At 40.3% G+C, this 27,409-nt stretch overlaps 1 protein-coding gene across 6 annotated transcripts in view; it reads right to left on the reverse strand.

The window, feature by feature from the left end:
- The window catches only part of NR3C2 (nuclear receptor subfamily 3 group C member 2), a 191,875-nt gene that overhangs the window by 60,043 nt on the left and 104,423 nt on the right, over positions 1–27,409 (reverse strand). For all 6 annotated transcript variants that reach the window (XM_040064075.2, XM_040064077.2, XM_058420605.1 and 3 more), the window contains one exon: positions 19,665–19,804. In XM_040064075.2, coding sequence (XP_039920009.1) covers positions 19,665–19,804 — 140 coding nt within the window. The remainder of the gene's footprint in view (positions 1–19,664; positions 19,805–27,409) is intronic.

Genomic DNA, 27,409 nt, shown 5'->3' on the forward strand with positions numbered 1-27,409 from the left:
CAGGACCTGAAAACAAACCTTCAAAGTTCACCCTTTGCTGCTTACTCATCTAACCTCAAGAGGCTGAGCAAAGCATCACACAGCAGCAAAAACACTGATGACCAAAGCTCTGCCTAATTGCCCCAAATTTTACTGGAGCTCGTCTATAAACAAAACCCCCATGGCCCCCTCACCCAGGAATGTTGGATCTGACACCTTTGCTGTGGCACCCGCACCAGAATGACCCCTAAGAGATAAAAAAGAGATTAATAAATCTGCCACGGTGACAGCTGGGTGCTGGATCCATGCCCTCATTTCTGCACCTTTTCCAATAGGAATTGCAATTTGCTTTGCCACAGAAATATACGAAGGGGTGACCCTTCACACTGGAATCATCCCAGGTCTTAAACACCTAAAGCCATGGATGACGCTCTGAATCTGACATTTTGATGCATATAAAGTTGCCACTGGGAGCTAAAAGCAAACAAGCCAGACATCTTTAAAAGCACACAAAACTTCTCAGACACAGAATTCATATGCCAGAGTGACATCTTGAAATGATCAGACTTCCCTTTTGCTACAAGGGACTGGATATTCAGGTAAAACTGAATGTGTCAAATTTCAGCCCCAGTGATGGTGGGCACTGAGAACAGAAATGACAAAGGAGTCATAAGACAATAAAAACCAATTATCTCAGGACATAAATACATCATAACTCAGGCATAAATATAATTACTTTCAAAGAGCATTCTGCCAAATTGCTGTAATTGTTATTTCAAAATTTGTTTTGCTCAGTGGTGAAAACTAAAGACCAATTAATATATAATTTATATCCAGAATTCCCCTCTGGAGTAGGGTTGCTGCTCCTCCCTGGTATGTATCCTCACCCTTTGCAATCAACCCATTCAAAAAGAACACAATCAAAAAATCCTCTAACTCCACAAGGCGCAGGTCTGGACACAGATTTCTTTTTTTTTTTTTTTTTTTTTTTACAGTTCATTTCTCATAATTAGAACTCTAGTAGTACTAAGCAGTTTGAATTCATTTTAGTTTCCTGCAAGTAGCTATTTAATACGATCTCATGTGAAACGAAATGTCATTGCTTACAAGAAATGCATCAGCAGCATGAAAATACTTTGGACTGATCTTCATAAAACAGAGCAATTTGCTCATTAAAGCGATAGAAATCAGCCAGGGACAGAGTCCAGTCTCCTCAGGAGCAGCTGCTGGAGCTGAGGCTTGCAGGAGAGGTCAGGGAAGGAAAGAGATGAAGAAGGTGGTGGTCCCTTAGGGCAAAACCATGGTATGAGCTTAACTGCAGTTCCACGTGGCTCACAATGTGTTTTTGTACTCCAGAAAAGTCGAGTTTCACTACTGGCTTCAAGATCAGTTGTTTTATCGTGGGGAAAACGATAGTGACTAAAGACAAAATCCACTTGTCTGAATTACACTTTGCAAGTAAAAATTACAAAATCTGCATTAAGAAAATGGAAATTATAAAAAGGTCACTCACATTAAAAAAAAAGTTATCTGCCCTCTATTTAAGCCAGATTTCCTTGTGATGTATTGCACCTCAGTTTATAATTATGAGAAAATAATCCAGTCCTATGCTTTTTCTTATACACCCCAAATTCGCTAGGCTGTTTTGCCATCCTCAGAAGTAACTTTGAAACTGCCAGGCACCAGCATTAAAAGCCTCCCTGAAAACGTGCACTTGTGTCTGAAAACACACAAAGAAAAGATCAAAATGAAAATTAAAAGCAGATGCACTTTATGTACTAAAAGGTTTTTCCACTTTGATAAATGGATTATAATGAAGTGTGGCACCATGTTTCATACAATTTATTAATCCAGTCCCACTTATTTACACTCTGAAACAGCATAATGATTTCAACGTTGGAGCACAGCCAAAACTCACATGCAGAAATAATTAAAAAGTTATGCAGAAAGATTGGTGGTTGCTGGTTTTTGAGGGGTTTCCAGAGAGACAGATGGACTTTGAGTTAACCAGAAGACCCAAGGTGAAGTAGGCAAGACAAAGCGTGGAAGCGAACGCATTTTTGAAAGGGAGTAGAGACCTACAAAAAGATAACCAGAGCCTGGACTTGCTCTGCCATTACAGCCCCTCCAAGCCTGGAGAAGCTGGCGCAGAAAGAAGACTTCCCTATACTAGTGCTGATGCAACCAGGGAAACTCCATTTACCCAAGTGCAGGTGTCTACACCGAGTAAAAGGGGAAATCAGGCCATCAGTGTAAGAAATACACAATTTCTTTGCAGAAAAATACAGTGCTGGTTGGAAGTTCCCTCCTGGGCACAGCACACTCCTCCTGCCTCCAGGAGCATCCTTACCCCTCACAGTTCCAAGGTAATGGTCCCTGAAGATGCTGAGCCACCCAGCAGGTCAGCAATACTTCCTTTAAAGGGTGAAGTACACAAATATGGAACACCACTGGGAAATGCACTCATGCAGCAAATGTGTTTTATTTATTCACTGATGCACAATGCCCAGTTCATTTTATCCACTACATTTCTCATCCACTAACCTCTCTCTCCCTCTACTCCTCACCTGAAAAGGCTGCTTATACAGCGAGCAGGAAATGTAGAATCCAGTTCATTGTTATTATCTGGCAAGATGTACGTGATGGAAGGACTCTATACCAATTCTATCATTAAGAATTTCTACAGCAAATTCTGACTGGGGTAAGTGACTGCCAAATCCAGAGTTTATCACACTGTGACGATATCCTGTGAAGGATCAGAGGGACGTCATTGAAGGAGGAAGAAAGGAGGGGTTGCCAGCACACAGAAAAATAATACGAAGGGATGTAGAGAAATTGAAAGCAAAGATGGAAACAAGCAGTAAAATGGCAGCTGGAAAAAATGCTACTGCACGTACCGAGGGAGAAATCCAAAATGAAGAGTTAACAAGGCACAGTAAGAAAGCAAAATTTGGAAAGCATCACCATTGAAAGAGACCTAGGAATAGGAGGATAATCTAGATGTAAGAAGCAATGTGTCAGAGGAGAATCAAGTGCCAGTGAGACTCCTGGCTTGTTCTGTAGAAGCATTACACAGTGGGGCAGGCTGGCACAGCAGTGCTCTATGCATTTCTTCTGCAGCCACACCTGGAATACTGTATGCAGTTCAGGCACTTCATTACTGGAAGATATAAACAAACTGGAGGAAGTCCAGAGAAGTGGAACGGAAATGATTAGAAGCCAGAGGGACTGATTTACCAAGAAAACTTAAAGTAGCCCTTTTACCCGCCTGCAACTTCTCTGATAATTAGAGACGGGAAATGATAACAGCCTAGTTCAAGTCTCCAGTCACGTGCCTTCGGCCCTTTTGCCTTGGGCACCTAAGCACGTGCCTAGTTTTAAGAATACCGAGTAGCCAAAGATTTTTTGACCTGATGAAGAGAATGAGATTAAGCAAAGGGAAAAAAAAAAAAAAAAAAAATTAGGCTACACACCAGCAAAATCCTCCCAGGAATTAATTATGACTAAATGAGCTACCATAAAAGATGGAGATTGCGTTGCTTGAAATTTCACATTTTACTGCTGATAATGAAAAGGGTTATTCACATCTAAAGTTTATCATCCGTAAAACAACAGGACTGTTCAATAAAAACAGTTTTACCCATATGAGTCTTTGCCACAAACATATATAGCACCAAGTTATCCTGTCCAGGTAAACAGACACGACTAAGCAAACATTTTTTACCCCAGACTGTGAAAGCCGAGTGGAACGGTTCTGCAAAATGACAAATTATATCCCAGCAGGAAAGTAACTGGATTAACCCAGCTCCTCACACACTGACATTGCTGTGAAGTGATTTTTAGGAAGGCAGCATTTTATATAACTTGAGCTGTCAGCAGGGCTCTAGTGAAAGACATTTTAAAAGTCATGTAGAGACTGCCAGAGCCTGATCCAGGGAACAGGTGATTACCATTCACACAAGTTTTGCATGTGATCTGGAAAAAAAACCCCTCAAAACAACCAAGCACCAAAAAAACTAGCCAAAAACCAGCAAAGCCCAGCTGCAGGCAGCCTGCAAACAAGCCCGCTGGGATGCAGCTTGCTATATAATCTCCAAGCAACATTCCAGGCCAACAGCCATGTTTAGGCACACAGGATTCCCAAGCCCCTGTACCAGCAGATGAGGCCACCCAGAAATGTTATCCTAAAGGTAACCCTGTGCCCCACCCTCCACCTTAAACCCCTTCACCTGGCTTGGGCTTAAAAATCACCTCTTGATGCTCCAAATAAGAAAAGTACATAGTTCTACTCAGGAAAAATACCCTGGACAGATTCTCAGTGCATAAATGAGAGACAAAATAGAAGTCTGCACTGTTTACTGGAAAGTCAGCATTTGTTACTAAAACTGTGCTGGCTATGCATACCTGAATAGCATGCTAGCTGAGGCTTTTCTTTATGCAAGCAATGCAAGCTTTAAGATACAACTTTTGCATTATTTTTATTAACTCAACATTTTTTTCCAGCCTACATTTAGACCCATGGAATGAGGTAAGAACAGGCACTAAGTCAACAGGTCCCAGCAGCTTCAGTGCATTGGTGTCTTGATTCTACCTTATGATTTTTTTTTTTTTTTTTTAAAGGACTTTCTGCAGCACAGTTTTGAAGGTTTGGCAGAAGGTAAAATGACTGTGTGGTTGATCATTGCTCTGACTACATACAGAGTCATACCTGTAAGCCTAAGAGTCCTACTGCAGGGACTTCTTCTCCCCCTTTCTCTGTATAGTATATGTCAAAACGAATCTGCAAATTGGTTGAAATCTGTCAAAAACCAAATAATCATCACTGAATATGGTAGGTCTACATATAGTTAAGGTAGCCTGACACTTTTCATTTTGAGACCTCATTTTCTATTGCTTATAGCTTTATGACACATTAGCAGCTAGGGCTGAAATTTTCCATGCTGTGTGTCAGCCCGAGGCTGAATTTTATTTTGTGAGAGTAAGAACGTATCAGCTATAAGCACCGAGCTCAGTGCAAAGAAAGTTTGTGAATAAGGGTAGGGAGGAACATGTTGGTTTTCTCCCGTGTTACATTTTTCACAGACATATTTGAGAAGCTCAAGAGCCTTCACACTTTGAGACAGACCCTTTGAAGCATCACTGCTCTGATACCACAGATGTGTCTTTTGCCATCTCATACATTATCACTTAAAATTATAACGGATCACAGTATAAAATACTGAAAAGTTGCAGTTCGTACGTGATATGATTTGCAAAGGTTTTGGTGGAGGTTGGCTGCCAACCTCCAAAGCTCCCTTCTGCAAAGAGCACGGACCAGGGCAGAGGGTCTGAGCTGAGCCTGTGCTCCAGCCATCTCCTCCATGTGCCAGGCAATGCTTTGGCACAGGGACTACGTGCAGAAAATCCCCACCACGCTTTCAAGATGCGGCAAGGGAACAGCTTGGAGGGAAGAGGAATGAGACACAGGTTGCAAAAGCAAAGGCAAGCAAAGAGTAAGGCAAAAAATAAATTTCTATTAATGCACAGAGCCTGACCTGTCACTCCCGTAACTTGATTTTTCTGACTGTTTAGCATTTTTAAAAGAGACTGTTTTCCAAGGAAGCTGACACCCTGCTGGCTGGGGTACAGGTCTCCATGCGAGGCAACTAGAGCAGGGGCCCCATGCTCCCAGCTCTGCCTACAAGCTTTCATGGCCCCTGGGACTTGACTTGCTGAGTTTGTCTTGGGGGTGAGCCCAAAAGAGCCTGATGCCACCCTCTGCTGCTGTCTGTAAGTACAGGGAAAACAGCTAGTGGCAGCCATAAGAACTTAGGGATGCAAAAATGTCCCCAAAAACCTATCCCCAGCAACCCGTCTGTCCCCCAGGTTACTGCGAACAGACACCTGTGTGAGTGCTCTGTCGTGCTGCACCGAGGGATGATGTCCCACACACATCACATCTCACCTCTCCCCCTTCGGCAAAGGCATAACCTTAGAAAGCAATGACAACCCCAGCTTGTAATTTACGTTCTCTGCTTTTCTAAACCTTTATAGGAAGAGGAAGTGGGGCTTTAAGACGCCAACCACTGAGCAGAGGAGAGTATCCCACACCCTACAGCCCTGCAGTCCAGGCTGGGAGGCGGAGCGAGCACACCCCAATAGCTGAAGGGGGGAAGGCAAACGAGGGCTGCTCCTTCCAGGACATGTTCCCTACTGGAATATCTCCTGTACAGGTGGTGGGTGACTTCTGCCCACCTTGCCGCGGGTGCCACAGGCCAGCAAGGTGGGCAGAAGTTACCCGCTTACTGAGGCCTGCCATAGGCTTGTGCAGGCCTCACGTACATGGGATGTAGGTGAGGCCTGCACAAACCACAGCCACCAGTAAAACTACAGCCCGGAGAAAAAGAAAATTCAAAGTATCCTTCAGCACAAATTTGTGACCCAGCATCCACCAGCGCCTGCAAGTAAGGGCTACTCTGGCAGTTTCTGTATCTGCACGCAAAAATTAAGCTACAGTGCTTGGAAGGGACACGGATTACTGAGCCACCATCAAAATGCTTGGCCCGGGGAGTTCCAGCGCCGCATCCACACGTTGCACTGCGGCTGCAAGAACACCCTCCCGAAACAGGCTCTGCCAAAGCGAACGACGTTTTCCCGCAAATATGATTACACTGACTTTAATTGGGTAACTGGCTCAGTGGTTTTGATTGTTTCAATTGGGTGAGCACGTGACAGGGATTGATGTATAATTAAGATGAGTTTTGAAGATAAGCGTTCACGCTGAAGTGGTGGAGCGGACACATTTGTCGCTGCCCGAGGACGAACGAGGAGAAGCACAAGTGGGAAGAGCTCCTCTCCCCACTCAGCCAGTGATTGCTGACCTCTGTTTTTCATTATTCCTAGGAAGTGGTCAGTTAACCCTCATCATTAAGCAATAAACCGTGACAGAGAGCGCTGATTAATGTGCTGCTCCCCAACAGGGTCAGGCACGAGGAGAAACTCAAGGCGGGCTTCTGGCAGTTCTAAATGGCCATTAGTTATAGTTGTGCAAAACGGCATTAACCCAGCTAATCGAGCACTGAGAAGCCACGCTTCTGCTGAGGTCAAGGGTTCCCAGGAAACAAAAGGTACACTGTGTTTACATACGGGGGAAAAAACACCTCAAAAAACTTCCCAAAAAGCCACAAACCCTGACAGGCTGATCAATAAAAATGGATACATTCAATAAATTTGACTAAACAGGGAATAAACATAATACCTGAATTGCACATATTAACTGAGGGGAAGTCCCAGAGTAAAGGACAAAAGAAAAGCAACAGATTGCCTTCAGCAGCCTACTAAAACATGCTCCAGGATAGCTGCTGCACTGCAGCAGGTGGCCCTGTTTAGATCCCTGTCCCCAAAATCCTTCCTGACTGCCCCCCGCTGCAGACAGGTTTGCTATTCTGCCCCTTCACAGGCTCAGCCATATGACTCCTGTGTCCCTCGGGCACATATTCCTCACATTCCCAAATCTGCTGTTTGTAAACCCTTTGCCTGTGAGACCCAGAGAGCAAATGGTAAAAGCCTGGCAGAAGGACACAAGTTAAACATGCACATGCCAGCTCAGTCTGTGACAAAGACATGATGGGCCTGAGCACCAGGGCTTTTTTCTGAACAAGTATCTTCCTCTCACTTTAAATTTAATCTTCCTTTATTAGTCTTGGCAAGTGCCACTGTAAGGCGTGACCTCCATGCCTGGAACAGGAGAAATGTTTATGCTGTGGCCTGCTCTGTGCCCCTCGCCGGGTGCCAGAGGCCCTTCCTCCCCTCTTCTTCCAAATCTTTGTTTCTGATTCCAGCTGAAATCTTACATTTGTCCCACAACTGGATGGAAATAATTTTAATTCTAAGGATTTCCCTCATTTTTTTCAGTTGACAACCAAATGAAGCCTCCAAAAATTCCCAGGCATACCGATTTAGGATTAAGGATTGCATAATCCCCATAACACACTTGCATACGGATTTTGTATTAGCCCCACTTGCATTATCTGGCAATACCTCAGATCCACCTTTCCCTGTGGAACCTGAGTGGGCACCTTGGGCTGTAGAAGCACACATAGCATTTCCCACCTTATTCCTTGTGGGAAACAGGTGTTCTTGCATCGTGAGCTTGTCATTGAAGGCTTCAAGGACACAAAGAATGGTGACAGTAACAAGGACTTTCTCACTTTCTTTGTGGAATGGTAATAGAAAATACAGCCAGTGTGAGAACGGCAATAGGAAGGGCTGAAATGAATTTCAGAAAGATGATACTGTCCTTCAGTTTTCTATTTCTGGAACATTTTCTAACTCAATGGAAAAAGGGATGCTCAAGTAAGCAAATTTACCCAAATGCTGTTCAAAACCTCTCTGCTGCTCAACCCTCTTTTGTCTCATCACAGAGCTTTCAGCATGTACTAACACATATGTTTTGCTTGTGCTTTTATGTCCTTCATTTTTTCATAAGCTTTCCACGAAGGATCTTTTATTATTAAACAGTCAGTGAAAGATCTCATCCTTGCCATATTTCCTCTTCCTACTCTGAAATGAATAATTAACATGGACTAATTGCTAGGTATTCTTTCTAAATTTCTTACATGGAAGTGGACTCCTTCAAGAAATAGAAGGGGAGCAAGGAAAAGATGCAGCTCAGTGTAAACCACTGTGTCCAAGTGCTGGCACTATTTTCCAGCACCATTATTTATTTTATAAAGCTGTATGCAATGTTGCTATATTAAAATATAGTGTACTTGACAGACTGCCTGCTGCCCTACATTCAACACAGAATTACCTGCGTGATGACAGTGCAGAAGAATGGAATATGAAATACTACTCATAGTTCTCAGGGCTCTCTAAACCACTTGAACATCTAGAATTCAGCTGCCTGGTTGTTTACACCTTGCATGTGAAGCCATTAACAACCACCCTCCTGCAAAAGAAATGAGTGCACAACTTGATAGTTTCAGGAATATGGTGCAATCACTGTAGGAATACTCTCGCCCTGTTATCACTAAAAAGACTGCAAGTAAAAGGCATCATTTTTAAAGTAGGTTAGTGTCTTTTCATTATCCTTTTTTAATTTTATGAATAGTTTAGTATGCCAGTGCACACAACCTAAGAAGTACTTATTATTATTTTTTCCCAACAGTCCATCATTATCATTCTGTTGTATCAGAGAAAATTAGCACCTATCGCTTACATAATTTCAAGCAGTATTGTTAAGAGCAGAATTTGCATGCATGATATGGTGTATAGGCTAACACAAGTCCATTTGCTAAGTCCACGTGGTAAAATGGATGAATAAATAATTGAATGCTTAGCTCCAAATATATAATTATTCTTAGAAAAAGAATTAGAGCACGAGTGTGTGAAATACATATAATAATACTCATCTACAGCTAAACACCCGAGACAAAAAAATGTCCTTTCAGAAATGGAATGATATAGTTAGATTCCTAAAATGCTTACAGGAAACTTGTATAAATGCCCAAGTTTTGAAAGTACAGAACAATTGCACTTCTTCCCTACAGGCATTAGCTTTAAATTAAAAAAAGCTGTTCCAGTCTAATCAAGAAGAGGCTTATCAAGAGAACTTGTGCAGACCATGCAAAAGGTTTGTAAACCTTCAAACTGCAGTTTGGATTGCTCCTGTTCAAAACCTTCCAGCTCAGTTTTCCAGCCCTGCTCCCACACACGGCATCGTTCAGTCCTCCCTGGGAAAGCAACGTTACCTTTTTTAACACCACCCCTCGCTCTGCTCTGGAATCAGCCTGGCTGCCCTGATGGTGTGGGAATTGTTTGCCATACGTCCCCTTCCACCACACAGGATCACATCAGCTATTTGCTACGTGAAGGAGCAGGTTTTGCAAGTTCCAAACATCAGGTCTGGTCCTCCTCTGTCCTGGAGAATGCCACAAACTGATTTCCAGAGGAAGCAAAATAAACAGGCAGAGTACAAATGAGGGAAATATGCTCTAGTTCTTCTGCCTGGTAGCCCAAAGTGAATGGAAACACACCATGAATGGCAAATGAGTAAGGAAAATGTCTCTATCCTGGGTATGGTTTTCTGCAAGAATCAAGAAGAATTAAAGGTGGATGAAACTAGATGTAAAAATCTGATACAAATGCCTTAATGCTGAAAGTAATGATACCTTTTCTGGAAAAACTGTGAAATGTTAAATTACCAGAATAAAAAAATATTCAAAATATTTACAAGAATATTCAGTAACAAGCAAATGGCAATGCTTTTTGTCAGCATCTTGCAAGAACAGTCCAAAAGTTTCAAAGAAGCACAATTTTCTTCAAAACCACCATTACACTCTTTTTCTGTAATACGGACATCACATTGTGTTTTAAAATAATGTATCTGTCTTTCTATTGCAGAAACTATTCCCATTTTGGCATTTTTCTCACCCTGTGACTTGTCAGCCTACGTTCTGAATCTCTAGAATAAATTTCTAAACCATAACCTTTCCACATTTATTTTCTTAGGCATTTATTTAGCCCTTTTGAATTTCTTCAGACATTCTTTTTCAGGCGGGAGGCACTAAGTAGTTTCATTAAACAGAAAAACCTACTGCCTAAAGTAGTAATTTTGCTACAGCTTTTTACCCTTATTACTGGTCCTCTGGTGTTAACCATTGAAGAAATCTGTAGATGGACCTTTTTTTAAAGTTATGATTTAATAAATCAGGAAAACAAAACAAAACAAAAAAAATATCTGTTAGGAAGACTAGAAGGATGCAGGTTCCACTTCTGTCTTTAAGAAGAGCAAGAAGACTTTTTTTTTTTAAATGGAGAGGATGGTAACAGGTTGTCCTGAGGAGTTCCCTACTAATGGAAGTACCAGCATGTACTAGAGAAGCAGCATTACAGCATTCCCAAATTCACTCCAGTCAAATGGTTTGGGCACTATTGAGCTCTAAGCAGCTTTCCTAGGAAGCACCACCATTATCCATGTTTCCTGCACATGAGCGCATCCTAGGAACCCTGCTCTGGCTGCCGTTGCTGAACAGCAAGCAAGGTAAGAAATCTTAGACTTCCCAACACCCCAAAACCTGAATTCTGATCTAACTCTCCATGTCTCTCACTATATTATTTCTTACTTCTACACCCTTGGTCTTGCCAGACCTCTAGCTTATCCTGGGGACAATGTGGATGGTAATTTAGGATAAATCAGGACTGAAGTCAAAAGGACTCTTGTCCTTGGAGTCCATATTCACATGCTACTGAGAACAAAGTACACAAAGGATTACAGAGATTCAAAGAAGAAAGAGAGAAAGGGAGAAGAGAGAAAGTCAATGCATGAGGCATCTCCTTTGCCATGGACTTCGTAATAACAAGCAAAAAACCCCACTAATTATCCTCCCTGTTTTCTGAATATCCAGCTTGTGACCCAGAGTCTGGTTTGCAGTGTTTTAAGTGACCATAGCTGTAATTAAAATCAATGGGAACTGCATTTTGGACATACTACGTGCTATAAAATGCCATGTACTTCTGCCCCTGAGGTCCTAAATGTCATAAATCATGAACCCCAAATCAGTGGGTATGTCTGGGCTTAATTTGTGCCTTATCTCCTCAACTGTAAAATAGGGGTAATAACCACTCATCTCATAAATTAAACAATGCTTGTGAAGCAGTTAGATATTAGTGAAAGCACCACAAAAAAAATCTTTGTAAGAAATGAGTAATTATGTATTCTGAGCAAGGGATGAATAGTAATCAGCAGTGAAGGCACAGGACCATACATGGAGCAACGAGAAGAATATAAGATATTGAATAGCTGCTCATTAATTGAACACTATCCAATCTGTTCAATGAACAAGGCAGAGGTGTAATGGAAAAACTGTATAGGATTGGGTAATTAAGGCTGAATTAGGAATCATTACATGCGGTGCAGATGAACAAAGACGACGCAGGCCACGAACGTTCATTACTTCCATACTTAGCGATGAATTTGGAAACTTGATTTTTTTTCCCCCCCTCCCCGATGTATTTTAAAAATAGCAAACTTAGAAAAAACCAACCAGCTCAAACCCTCTCAGACCCACTGTAGCACCTAATATAAGAATCCTCACCAAGGAGCACTAACTCCAAACTGCTTGTTTCTACTTGCTCTTAGCATAGACAAGGTACATACAGAAGCCAAACATCATCATCACCCTTGAAATAGGTGGCAACGGACTGACTAACTCATGTTCCCTATTTTAGGGCCCTGGATTTGGGAACTCAACAGTGAGAAATGGCACCAAATAATCTTGTAGGTTAAAAATAGGTAATATATTTTTGGTGTTACAGAATTTTCGCTCCTTAAACAATAAGGACGTGTGGGCTTCAGTGCTGACCATGGGCCATTATTGTTTCTAAAAAACCTGACAAAACTGCCTCTGTGGAAGTCTAGACTTCAAACCTAACAGAGACACTCCCAAACTTCAACAACCTAAAACTGTGCTCCAAAAAAAGGATGAAATCCTGGCTTCATTTAAGGCAATGGGAGATTTGCCATTACCTTTCCCACTCTATTTATACCCGAGATGCTAACAGATGTCTTGTTCCCTCTATCTACAACAGACAGATCTGTAGGTACATTTTCTTTCTCTTTTTTTTTTTTTTTTGGTCTGAAGACTGTTTTCCCATCCCCTTATTTAAAATGGGATTAGGAGGCACAAAAAGATGCTTTGTTTCTAGCCTTATATATTTACTTTCCAGTTTTATCTATTAAGAACTTCTTTTAGCCACAACACTGCAAAATTCCTTATCTCTAACGCTGGAGTGCTGAAGGCCTCTAGCAGGATTATCCCCTTTTGGCTTTTAACTACTTATCCTGAGACTTGAAGAGCCTTTTCAGGCTTGAAAAATTTTCAGAAACTTGAAGATTGTAGAAGGGAAGTGCTATTTGCTCGTAAAAGTGAAAATTTTAACACTGTTTCTACAGGCTGCCGAGGCAGGCAGATAACGCCATTTTATGAAGTAGTATCTCTTAAGAACCACTACCATAGCTGTAAGGAGCTAAGGCATCTGATTAAGGATGTTTTATGACATTTGATATGTTTTATGCTGTTTGATATAGATCTTGTCAATATATTTCTGTCCAACAGCAAATTCCAATGTAAATGTCTGTTTTGTTGGCTTCAGTTATCCCTTTAGTTGCATCGTATCAGGCATTACGAAACAAAACAAAAACCCATCAGCAAAGACCTGATGGGGCCTGGGGGATACCTACAGAGGCTTAGCTGGGTAGGATAGAGTTATTTCCAAAGGAATTCACTCTCCTGACCTTTTTTTGGAACTCAAAATGAGAAAAGCCATTGCAGGAGATGGACATTCATCTGCTAGTACAAGTACAAAGCAATTCTGCCTTATGCAAAACCTGAACACTTTACATCAATTTTTACAAACCGAAGTTCTGTATTCCTGTGAAGATCTAGTCATTCCCCATCATTACACATGGAATATTCAAAAAGGTATTAGTTAGTCCACCCTCTCTATTACTCACACTTCCTCCATTTTCAGAGTCAGTTGAAGTCTCCAGCCTTACCAGGGTACAGCATTAACCAAAAGAGACTCTGGCTTATCCTTTATTATCACAGAGAACTACGTTATATCATCGGCTACTTCTCTTATGAGCAATTTCAAAGCAGGCACTTAAATCCTTCTTACTCTTTTCAGGAAAGTGCTCCCACAAAAGTCCTTCTTTTTGGTGGTTTACAGCATTCTCAAAATAGCAAACTAACTAATGGGATTTTTACCCATTTACTCTTCAAAATAAACTCTCCTCCCTCTCAGTTGTCTATTCCTCGACTGTGAAATATTTATAGACAGCAATCATGTCCCAACTCAGACTCTTTTTGGGTAGGCTAAAAAAAGCTAAAAGCATTGAATCACCTGACATAAGATAAAATTTTATTTCCCTCAATATTTCAAAAGCTCTCCTCATGTGTTTACTTGACTCTGAATCAAGCTGTCTTTAACATGCTGGTGACCAGAAGTATACTCAACACTCCACATAAGCATTCCCAGCATCACTTGTACCATGACAGTGTGAATACTCCCCTGATGGCTCAAAGTACTTGGTGCATCTGAATTTTACACATCCATTTTGTGAAACTACATTATGCAAGTGTCTCAACCAACTTGGAACTACTACCTAGAAGATGAATTTCCCAGGAAGCACCCTGGAAGTCTACTTTTCCTATAGGAAAAGAGATCCATTCCTTCTTAAGGAAAAGGCAGTTGACATATTCAAGAAAACACCAAACTAATGGCCATAGCACTGGAACATTTGTTAGCCAAGTATTTGTGGCTACCTTAAACCATCAAGCACTGGCAGGGCTATCACCCCCTCCGGGAAGACTCTAACCCACTGGAATGCTACCCTGTGATGCATTAGAAAAGAAAACAACAACAACAAATTACCGCAACTGAGCTCCCTTGTCACATCGTATGAACGCCAAAGTTTCCCTGCTCTTAACAGGATGTAGAAGGTAAGCATGTAGAAGTCTGCATGGTGCTTGGATCTGTAGCAGTGGAAGGCTTCTGCCCAAGATAAACCAATCTTACCATTGCACCCATGTTCCATTTACTGGGTATCTGTGCCTGTGCAGGCTGGCTATCACCTACTGAATATATTATTTTACAGATGAACTAGGCTAGAAATTAATATTCATAAAACACAGAACAAAAGACAAATGACAGACTGCAGGAGAAGAATAGTTGCACGCAGCCCTGCGCGTGCATTTTTCAAGGCTAGACAGCTGCCCATATTTAAATCCTCATCCTCATACTCATCCATCCCTCTCCACAGCAACACCAGCTCACACAGTAAATAAGTTACCCTCAAAAAAACTGCAAATGTTGGGAAGTCTTGGGGGAGGGAAGAAATTATTAATGCTTTTGGAAAGGAATGAATGCAGATTTTCAGCTCCCTTGATATAAAATATTTTTTGTATCATTTTCACAGCTCTTAACCAACTTATGTTGTTTGTGGCACTGCAGCTGCTAAACCCACTCATTCTGCGCTTGTTTTCAAAGCAAGGCACTCCATCACCTTGGTGGTTCCCAAATCTCCCCCCTCCTACCTGAAATGCTACCACATTACGCTTGGTCCCCCTGGTGTTCCACTTCACATTCACCTGAATGCATCCAGCATTTTTTACTGAACACTGGGCAGTGTTTTCCATACAGGCCACAGATTCCAAGAGCCTCAAGAAAAGATTTTCCTCACGTTTCACCTCTCCCCAGCTTTAAAATATTCAGTTGCAATATGTGTTTGATCCTTTATTCTTTCCTTTTTTCTTATGTCTCAGCTCCTGCTGCTTGGGTTTTTTTTTGTTTTGTTTTGTGTTTTGTTTTTGTGTTTTTTTTTTTTTTTTCTCCTTTTTGGGATCCCATTGCGAATTTTTATAGCTCCTTCCTCCTACCGGTCTCCTCAACTCCAAGCCCTTAGTAACTAAAGCCAGCCTGGAAAAGGAATGGAGCCTTCATTTCACAGAGCAACACTGCCTGCCAGAGCTAAACCCAGGAAAAGTCCTTTTCATATAACTACGAAAGCATGGAAGGCTGGTGGCAGCTTCAAACCTATAATGACTTAATTATTTAAATTTTATTTTACACCTATTAACCATAGCATATCAAGTAAGAATAGCAGCTGCTACATGAATTTGACCAGCTCACTTGCCCTCAGCAGATCACCCATCTGCTTGCTCTTCACCTAATATTCCTGTTTGATAGGTTGTAAAACAGATTCTTGCAACAGGTCAGGAACAGAGTCAACTTCAAATCCCACATAAAAATTTCTACGAAAACATATGGACATCTGTACTGAGTGGTGTCAAATTTAGAGAGGCCACGGACCTTAGGAAAGTGGATTAAAGGAAAATTGCAGCCTGTTATGGAAAAACACTGACTCCATCATAGTGAATGAACAGAAGAGTGGAGAGTGAAGAACTGTATGTATAATTAATTACAGTAATACAGACCTGCAAAATTCATGGGTGCAGACACTGCAAAATGGTGTGCAGAATGCTTGTTATGTGTCAATTTCAGTTTCATAGAGCATAAAAAGTATTATTGCTTTTTTAAATGATCAATACGGTAAACTCCCCTGTTCACCAGAAGCATTGTATAAAAAGTTATGCTAATTAGGCAAATTATTCAAGAGTTATGTACGTTAGCATTTCTTATTCCTTGATAAGATTTCCACTTCAACTGAAATGAAAACAAAACAAAAAAAATGAAAGAGGCATACAGAGCGAGCCCTTAGTTTCTCCTCTTCTAGGGCTTATCAAGCCTTGGGAAGTTCTTTCACTTACAGTGCAAAGGAAAAGAACCTGTTTCTGAAAAAACAGGTAGGATTTCTTTGTTCCTACACTGCTCACTTAGGGGCACAGCAGGTTTGCTACACCCTGAGGAGGCATCAGATCACACTGAAAAGCTTCCTTCAGCCAAATTATCCCTCCACTCTAAACTGGCAAAAGTTCAGGTGAGAAACAGACCCCACAACCCTAGAAACTTCTGTTGTTGTGCCTGTGTTTTTACTTCAGAGCTGAAGAGAAATCTATTTTTTAACTTAAAATTGAAAAACTAGCTTTAAGGTTAACCTCCTGGAACAGAAACCAAGAACAGAATCTGATCTTTACTGAATTATTCCATCTTTGTATTTCAAAAAAAGGACAAGCTTCCCTATAACTGGTCCAATATAATTTTTTTATGCTCCATTTTAAGCAGCAAAAAATCTCCAAGCAAATATGCAAAATAACTGGAAGAAAATGGTCATTTTTGCTTTAGTCTTTAGCACCATATGGAAATGAAAAAATGCCTTCCTTTTTTCTTACTTCCAAGCCAAAGGAAGAATAAAAGATTAGCAACTTACGAAACAATATAAATTTTGATTTAGGAGAGATTACCTCATACTTGTCTGGAACTTGAACAAATGAAGACTGAAAATGCAGAGCATAGGCAAGAACAGCTGTGATTTCTGACTCCAAGCCTTTTACTCTCCTTAGAGAAAGCTGCTTCAGTGGAAAAAGAGAAGACAAGCCTGGCCAGGTGCTTTAGGTTCCCTCACAGTACAGTGTATTTCCAGCATATAACTCTATTTTGATCTTAAATTCAAGTTCAAATGACTTTAGGATTGGCCATATCTGTAATCGAGGAAAAAACCCATAGAATAAAATTAACCTATGTAAATATGTACTCCCCTTAAGTTTTGCAGAGACACCATTTACCAACACTTTTGCAGCCTAAGGATTTTTAGCGTTTGCAAGGCAGATCAAATTCATGTTAATGACAAAAATCACGTTTCTTCAAACCAGCCTCCTGTTCATCAAGTCAGTCACCAAAAGGTCTGTGCCCACTTGATACTAAAACTAGTACTTGGATAATTTACAGCCCTGGATTTAATGCCATCTGAAATTACTCTTGAAATTTCACCAATAAACCCATTTTAATACTTTTTTGGTCTACAGCTCTCCTACTCATAAATCCATCAGACATTTCCTGAAAGTTCCAAAATACGATTAACTGCAAATACAATTAACAGATTTATAATTTGAAATGCCAACTTTAGTCTCTTTGTTCTTCTTAGTTTCTTGGTTTTAAATTCCAATACGATAGATATTTTCTGTTACAATCCCTCTGGCTTTGTAGGATTTTAGAGGAGCACGAAGGAACTGGCACTCAGGCTGTTCAAGGTGTGCTGATAATGTTAGCAATTCCAGCTGAGACCCAAAAAGCTTGGGTGGTGTGGAGAGTTTTCTCTCTCCAAATCCCTCCTTTCTCTGTTTCCATGCTTTTTGACCCAATTTGTCTCTCCACTTCAGACTGACAGAGGGGCTGAGTTGGAGAAGACCTTTAAAGATCCTTGCAAAGAGAAGGGACATCTTCAGCTGAGGAATGCTTAGTGGATCATGAAAGAAATGTGTGTGTCCCTGTGCTGCTGGAACACGCAGAACTTATTTTAACGTGGATTTGGTGAGGCTTTCTCTCTTAATTGTTTCAATTATTTCAAATAATAAACCTCAGGAGGGGGTGTTTTATTGGTCCTGTTACCAACTGAAAAATTTATGATGGCTCTACAAGAAACCTTGTTACCAAAACTACCCACACAAACTTTTATTTATATAGATAGTGCCAGGATGCTTGAAGCCAATCTGTGTATTATAGTTTTTGCTATGCCCTTTTGGGTCTAACACTCTACAATATATTAAAAAAAAAATGTCAAGCCAAGACAAAATTTCAGTGTCTGCCTAACAACAATGCTACTGCTAGCATCGAGAGCTCAGTCATATGCATACCAAGGAGTCTAGACAGCATTCACATACCACTGGTAGGTACATGTATGTTACTATAATGACTAAAAAATGTATTTTGAACTAATTTAAAACATATCAAATTTTGGGGGATGACAGGGCAGCTTTCTCTTTCATTTTTTGATGGTACTTTTGCTTAACTTGCAAGCTTTCAGTAATTATCAGTTTTAATTACATTTTAAAACTGTACTTTAAGCCTGATCAGAAAGTAATCCTTTCCTAGTAACTTTGGCTTCTGAAGCTTGGAAACACAGTCTTGCTGCTCTGTTAACTCCTGAAGAGATTCTTCAGAAATTTTTCATAAATTCCTGTAAATCTGGTTGGGAGCATCCATTGTACTACGTTGGAACAGTCAGCAAAAGAGATGCAAAACATGGACAAATAGCACCTTGAAATTACAGTGATTCAAGACAGGAGAGGAAGCTTTCCTGGGAAGCAGGAAAGAAGACAAACAGGAGGTGCTGTCACTTCCCACAGCAAGTGCGGGAATATGGAAAGCTTCAGCATGACCACCACCCAAGCAAATAATATCTTCTCGTGGTTCAGGGGTCAGCTCAGACGTGGATGTCCAGAGTCATCCGTGATGTGGAAGCATACGGAGGAAATCACTCACCCAAAAAAAGGAAGGTTTTCCAGTTCATGTGCTATATCAAGCAACTAAATTCTCAAGAAGTTGGGGAATGAGGACATCAAGGTCAGCTACTGCACAACTGCAAGAGAAGATGTTTTCAGCAAGGGAAAACCTTTTCCATGTCCTTATAACTCTGGGAAGTTAATTTCAATTAGATTGACACTTTTGATGATAGATAGATAAATAGATTGATAGACATTACACCAAGCCTTGACTTCAATGACGCACAAGCCCTCCAGGTCTATTTAACAGAGAGCTAAATCCTTATTGCCATCAGAAGTAGATTTAATGATCACAGAAGAAATTAATCACACCTCACACTGCCTCACTCTTTCGTATGGTGCACAAGCTGGGCACCATATTAAGAGCCTATTTTTTCCTTCTAGGTTGTTGTTTTTTTTTTTTTTTTCCCCACAAAGATAAATCAGTAAGTAACTATCTCCTAGTTCATCTGTGGCTGTAAGGACATTTACTCATCAGCAAAGACTTCCAAAAACCTACACAGTATTTATGCCCCTTGCATGCCATGAACGCTTATTATCAGATATTAAAAACATTTTTCCACTTGAAGAAGTTGCCTACAAATTCTGTAAAGGTCAGTCAACTTTTTTTTTTTTTCCATATTAACAATATAGAATTTTACCAACAGCAAAAAACAATAGGAACATTTATATGTGTGTATGTATATATTTCTCAAAAAAAAAAAAAATTGTCTTTTGTGTTGATATTGTTTTGTGTTTTCTTACCTTCTACTGCTCTCTTGAAGAAAACTTTACAGCTGCCACATGTAACCACCCCATAATGACATCCAGATGCCTCATCTCCACACACCAAACACACTTTGGAAGGTCTTGAAGATCCAGTTGATACACTTCTCAATGAAGAGCTGGAGTGAAAACAATCAAACAAAACAAAACAGCTATGAATATTTCAAATCATACCAGCCATAATACAAAGTTCAATTAAGAATTTATAATAGGTATATTGCTCAAGGCACTGAACAATTAAGAAACCACAACTCTTTCTGGCAATGCCTGGCTGAATACATGAATTGCTTTAATTAGTAAGTGCAATATTTTTATTGTCTGTTTTAAAACACCCATAATATATCAATGTTAATGTGAGAAGTTACCACAAGGGCAGTGGAATTTATCAGTAGCAGATGATTAAAACTGAAAATAAAAAACAAACAAGCTAACAAACCACTCTGGCAGCATCCTGGCAGCTATAAATTTTCTTTCTGTTTCTTTATTTGTTTGAAGCCTTCACAGCTAAGGAGTACCTGTAAGGAAACCTCTCAGGCCATTAGATGAAGTAGTGCAGCAAGGTGGTACTGTATTCCTGCTTACCACTGCAGTAGTCCATTGAGCTTATTTCCAATATTCCTGCAATTTAGCAGCTAACTTCCAATGTAGTTTTGAAGCCTTTGTACATTCTGCCAGTGCAGAAGATCCTCCTGTATCGCCAGAAAAGCAGCACTGGAGGTTCAGACCATCCGGAAGCTCCGTAGAGCGATGCACACCGCAAGCCCTGTTTCAAGCATCTACCTCTGCCTTAAACTACAGGGCACCTTTAAGAAACATTTTCCACTGGCAATACTCAAAGACAATGCTTTTCAAAGACAAGTCACATTTTCCTGGTCCTGTGAGTTTCCTCCCTCCCTTCGTCCCCCAGGAACTGGAAAGGTCACCCTAATGCAATGGACATGCTTGGAGAAACATGCCAGATCCTGCAGGAGATGAAAGCTTTGGATCCCTCCCGTGTCTCCATGGGGCTGGACAGAGTATCTCCTCCCACACAGCCTCTCTTCTCCAAATAAATGTGACCTCCTGCCTTTTTTACATGTTATCTCTCCAAACGCTGCCAAACAACTACAAAAACAACCCTGAAAAACTTCACACCAGTAAGGAAATTATCAGGTAGTTCGAACTGCAGGTCACAGGCCATTTGTCCATCAGCCACTGGGAAACAAAGTCCACAGGGAGTCTTAATTCAAATGTAAGATAATGAGCTTGCTCAAGAAATCTCAAGTATGAACCCGTTGACTTTTCCCAAATTTCTAACTTCCTTTAAGGAGATATGCAGAGGCCAAGCGATTTATCCACGGGGCACAGCTTGAACGTCACTCCAAATGAGGGACCGCAGCTCTCCTGGCCTGCAGCTTTACTGCAACATCAAATCTACGCGTCTGCTTAAATGACAGCGTTCAGCTGTTAATCAAAACGTTCCAAATAGTATTCCTGCTCTTGTCTGCTCGCTGTCTGTTAGATTTACTAGTTTTAGTCCTTGTGCTATTTATGCTCTCATTACATAACATCACACTACCTGATAATTGCTAGGTGATGGCATTAGCTCATCTCTTAAGAGAGAAGGCCTCAACAAATCCACGTTAAAATAAGTTCTGCGTGCTCCAGTCACAGTCATACCTGCACACGCTGCATTAATTTACCCTCAGGAAAAGCAACTTTTCCAGCATTTACCAAGGCTGTGCTGGTATTCAGCTCTGATGTGTTAAGGCAAAGAAGAGGACTTTCTCCCTCCAGCACGTTCCATACTGAATGAAAAAAATTAGGCCTCTCAATAAACAAAATTCTTTAAACGGTGTCTGCTTTCTAGAGAAAATGGCAAAAATCTGGAAAACTAACCCTGAAATTTTTTTTCATTGCAAACATCAGTATTTTGCCTGAGAAGGGAAACACTTCAGTTCTGACATAAGACCAAAATGTCTCAGGGGATTTGTAATTTTGATGCTGTGTTCCAATTTCTTCATAAAACTGGCAAAAACTTTCCTAGTCTTCCTTCCCTGAAAGAGGTCAGTGTATTTCTTTTAATATCTGAAAAAGAGGTAATTTTATTAGGGAGCTTTCCTTGCAGAGAAATGGAGGTTTCCAGGGTATCACAGCAGTGTGCATGATTTTTATTTTTACACATATATGCATGCACATGCTTCTCTATATATACATACTGCATATATATATGTAATTATGTATTATTTTTAGTTGAAAATAAATTGTCATGTAGGATTTGCAGAAGGTGGGAGAGCCTTTTTTTAGATACAAGCTACCCTATAAAATTGCACTTTCACAGAATTATTAGGTTAAAAAAAAAAGTCAGCAAGACACATTAAGACACCAGTTGATCCACGACTATTATTAAATGCCTACCTAAGACGCAATCTACAGCATATTTTATACAGTGCTCCTCTCCACTGAAGATCTGAATACAACTGGAAGGTACAGCCTGAATACAAAGTACGCATTCAGCTGCTCAGCCACAGCATCACAGGTGGAAGCTTAACACTCTGGAATTAAATCGAATGAACTCATTCTTTTATTCGGTTTAAAAGTGGAACACGTTAAAACACAAATGAGGCTTTTTCATTCTTAACAGGAGTATCAAACATGGAGTTGTTCTCAAATACTTTACTGCAAAGAAACATTGATATTTGCTGTCGGTACTTCAGTCTCCTCCTACTTGTGCCAGCTCTGGCTATGATTGTCTTCAATGAACAATGTTTGGCTTGTTTTTAAAATCGCTTATGTTCCCTTTCACCCATGCTACACCAGAGTATGAGCCAATTCAAAATGCTGTTGTAATACCTCACACAAAGGTAAAGTGGAGCAAATAATAAAAGGCTGAGCCCAAAAATACGCTCAAATCACAAGCTAAACCTCAGGATAACTCATTTTCTCCATGGAAGCTTTTCTTTCCAAACAAGGCGCACACAGATAGTCGTACCTTTTCCTCCTAAATCTCTCTCTTTTCAGGCTGTCATCCCTTTCCTTAGTGACCATTGTGAGCAAGATCTGACTGATGAGGAACCTACCCCTTGGCCTTTATTTCTAGGCCAGACATCCAGTGTTGATGACATAAAAGGACTCTTCATTTATTCATCACTTTTATTAAGCAAATTCTTTTTATTAATCATTATAGCTCTTTATTCTAAAATATGCACAGGCAGAAAAACTGCACTAAGCCCCCCACACTGAAATTACTTCTCATACATGCTCCAAGTTAAATATTTCCCTTTGCATTAATTTTCCACAGCAACATGCCATAAACTTTTTCAAAGTAAAAATGACTAATGTAAACTGGCATGTGAGAAAAGTTACAGGCAGGTAACAATAAGGAAAATATTAAATTCAGTGTTAAATTCAATTGATTATAACAGAGATATCTACATTCATTTAATTTTTGCTCCTTTTTTTGGAGCTCAGTTTGATTTTTTGCTACAGACAAGAGGTTTAGTGACAATACTCCAAGTTACTTAAGTAACAAGTAATTCTCTCTTTTGGAATAACCAAGAGTTGGTTCATATAAGAATGAATACCATAAAATAAAAAGATTAGAAACTTTACAACTGACTCCCTGGAGGTAATTAGCCTAGCGCCAAGTATCTATTTGAATGACATGCTGAATCTAATGGCATATGTGGGCCACAGCAGGTTTGAGTCTTAAAATTCACAAAAAGTGAAAACACTGTACTGTATTTTCACAAACCCAGATCAGAGCCTAAACCCTACTGCTCTGATATTTAACATTTAACTTTTTTTTTTTTTTTTTTTTTAGAAAACTTTTACACAATGGACTGTTGTTGAGCCAGGACATTCCTTGCGGGTGGCAAGCTAGTTTCAATTTAAACTCCTAACCGAAAACACCAGAAATATGAAATAGTGCCGTAGAGCTGGCTACTCACTCCCATTTTCAGAAGCCAGTGGCTCCCATAGGTTGATCAGGTGTTACTGCTTTCATGCCTCTCTTATTATCTCTAATACAAAGACAAGAACAGGCACACACAGTCCCACACCCCCTCATACAACTCCACAGGATTCAAAGAGAGGAGATCCACCAGAGCACACATACTTTATCCCAATGCTGTTACAACCAAGGGCAGCACGGAAAGTTTAACAATGCCAAATGTATCTCCAAAATGATTTGTAAAATGGTTGCTTCGATGGCTCCAGTAACATTTGTCACGTTGTAGGGTATGTGATTAAGAATAAGCCTGATTTATTATCCCTAACAGTGCAAATGCTGGCAGTTCAATGCTGACCTTGACTAGCCATTGCCATCAAGCTCATTTGTGTCTCTCAGAGTTGGCTTTAGTAATAGTTATATGGAGAATTAATTAGAAGTAACAGATTTTGTAAAGAAGAGTCAATAAACCCACAGATAATCCAGCATTTAAAAAGCTGATTATATAGGTTATTATGCTTTTCAAACCAGATGTCATACAGGAGAACAGTTTAAACAAATGATGCCTCTCTGATGATAAAATGAAGCACTCCAAAGAAGCATAAGCCACAATATGAATTCCAAAGTAATTTGTTCCAAGCGCTTTTATTATTATGAGATCTAGATGAGTCCTTTTTAATTCCACGTCATTGACTTTTCTTTCCAATACTGAAATTTTCTGGCAGCAAAACAAACAGAAGTAACTTGGGTATGCCTCAATAAATAAAAGTATGCAAAAACAAAGGTAAAAAGAAATTGAGATTAGAGAATCATATTTTTACCGCAAGAAGAAACAGAAGTAACTGTAAGAGGAAGAATAATCAGGATATTCAAGATGCAGAGGCTGCCAGCAGTTTACTTCTACCCTCTTGCCTCATTTCTGAAGGGGCATTTCCTCCAGGTGGAGTCATCTTCTACGGGGAACTAGCACATAAAAACATGATAGTCCACTTTGCACACTGAACTACTGAAACTAACCTTCCTGTGGGCCAAAACAAGAGCTGGGTATTTCAGTGGTAGTTCACTTCTCTCAGCAGCTCTCCCAGTACCTTCCTTTCTCTAACTCATTGCTCCCTCAGCCATCATAGCAGACAGCATAGACACCATCTCTCTCCTCTTCACACTCCATTATTTTTGTGCATGTCCACATAGCAACTATAATTTCACTGCCCAAGATAACTCTATTACTCCTTTTGAAAAGTGACACACCGGTCAAAACCTGTCCAGTAGATTATTTATTAAACCAATTCACTCCACAGTGATGGCAATCATGACCTCCCCCAGTGCCATGTATCATCTCCCAGATTTTTGCTCCATGCTGCCCACTTTAATTGTCAATACTAATGTTTGACCAGCATCTGTTTCTGTTGTATAACCTGAATTTTTAAAGAGCTTCACTATGGGAAGGAGCCCTGTCTCTCTCCTGTAACTACTTGAATAAAGCAGATCAGCAGACTGGAAAATGGTATTTCTTAAATGTCAGAGTATAGAAACCAATCTTCTTGTCAGCAGACCAAGAAAGCAGAGAGGAGTGAAAAGGTGAAGAGATGAAATGATCAGAATTTTGGAGGAGAAGAAAGTCACGTGGGACCTTGGGAACGCTGAGCTAAGGGAGAACTGCTAGAACCCAACCACCCCTGAGCCTCAGCAGCAACACTCCCAGATCAGGCAGAGCCACATTTACCCTCTTTGAGGATGTATTTTAAACAAACATAAAAATCCAAAACAACCAAACAACAAACGCCAACAAAGAGAATTCAGTAGCTGTGATATTACATTTAAATTAGCAGTCAGTCTCAATTAGTTATTTTTGTTTTTTTTAAAACACAGAGCTTTTGTATTCCAAGACAGAAACCCTTCAATTCTTTGAACTTCAAACACTACCACCTTTTTTAATCTTAAGACATGCTTAGTATGATGGAACGTGTAGGAATCGGAAGGGAAGTGCATTTAGTTAAGAAAAAAGCAAACTGAGAACTTGGATGGTGTTTTTCCTCGGCAGCTCCAGCTTTCACTTTAAGTTACTTTATTTAGCAATGCCTGAGGGTCACACATCACACTTTCATACCTGGATCTTAATTATGATAACAAGCAAACTCTGACATGCACTAATAGAAAACGCTCCAACCTTTTTTCCAAGCCCCACCAAATCTATAATGATGCACTTAGGATTTTAAAAAAGCATTTAAGTCCCAATGTTTATTCGGCAAATAGAATCTGATGCGTTCTGTGCCGCAGTCAAAGCGAACAGGTTCCTGTATTTAGCTTAACCTTAAGGCATATGTTGATTTTACAAAACGAAGCAAGTGTGCTACGCTCCTTCAGCTCCCATTTACCTTACTGGATGCTGACAGGACTCAGCATTTTCCTCCATCCAGCTGTAAACCTTGACTTTTCCTTGACCTTCTCTACTGAAATATTTTGGTATCAACTACAGCCGGCAATCCAAATTTTACCCCCAAATAATGGGCTGACTACAGAAAAATATAAACTTAAGCATCAATGAAAGTGTGTTCTGATGGACTGAAACTGAGGAGCACTTATTTCCTAGGGAAATAAATCTAATTTTTACCCTGTGATTTAGTGATCAGAGAAGTATAACATCCTCCTACTTCTCCTCAGCAATGCACTTTTCTCCTCTAACTGCTGTCACAACCTACCAAGACACAACTGCCCCAGGGAAATAAAATTTCCTTGCTCTGCAGGTTTTTTAGTACATAGATAAAGTTATCTATTGAAATGGAATGGTTAACCTAGATGGGGAGTTTCCTGTCAGGATTAAGCCTTTGGCTTTGGAAAGCAGAGAACTCCAGTAAGCCTCACAGCGCATTTGCTCTAAGTTTTCATATTTGGCCCACTTATAGAATTAGTGCAGTTTAAATGCATGCAATGCTGGTGTTTGTGCTGCTGATTATAAATTGCTATGTATAGCAAGATAAGGCAGGAACAGTTTATCTGGAAAATTATCTGGTTAATTATTGAAAGTCTGTTTGAGGGGGGCAGGGAGTACGTTTAACTCTTTCTTTTCCTGCACCTGCTCACCTGCCCTAACTAGGAGGAGACACACAGCTTGGAAAATCCAATATCATAGCACCATCTCATTTTCCACTACTGAAAACTATGTGAGCCATTATGCACCCTGGTAACTCACTGTCCTACCAGGGCACAGTTGTGTTTACCCGGTGAGGCCCTGCTGCCTTTTCGGTCAGAAACATTTCAAAGCTGCATAAAATGCTATGATTCAAGTGAGGCTCACTTGCTGATGGGGGCACCAGTGGGAAATCATAACCATGAGGAATTTCAGGCAAGACAAGACTGCATGAGTGCATCCTTCTGCTGCTGAAGGCTTCCAAGACAAAGCAAACTGAACGAGCAAGGGAGGAAAATGCACAAAGAAGGCGAATGCAGGGAGATGTTACCAGTAATAAAAGCATCTTTTTAAAAAGCTCCTCCTTCTAAAAGCAGGCTCACAACTTTAGTTGAAGTTCTTCCCTCAGAGTCTAAAACAAACTTCTCCTAAAAATACCTTCCTTTGTTTGAAAGCTTATTTTATGAAATCTTTATTACAGCAACCTGAAATGACATTGATGACCAGAATATTGACTGTTAATGACCTTAGGAAATGTCATTCTGTTGCAGACAAAAATCTACCTGATATGTCTGGCAATGGTTTGGCCCCAAAAGTTATGACAGAATAACTACATTAAAAATATTAGTTTACAATAGAAGCAGCTTGGTCCAGTTGGACTGCTTTCCT

This window comes from Hirundo rustica, chromosome 5 (genome assembly GCF_015227805.2).
Source record: "Hirundo rustica isolate bHirRus1 chromosome 5, bHirRus1.pri.v3, whole genome shotgun sequence".
Taxonomy (NCBI): domain Eukaryota; kingdom Metazoa; phylum Chordata; class Aves; order Passeriformes; family Hirundinidae; genus Hirundo; species Hirundo rustica.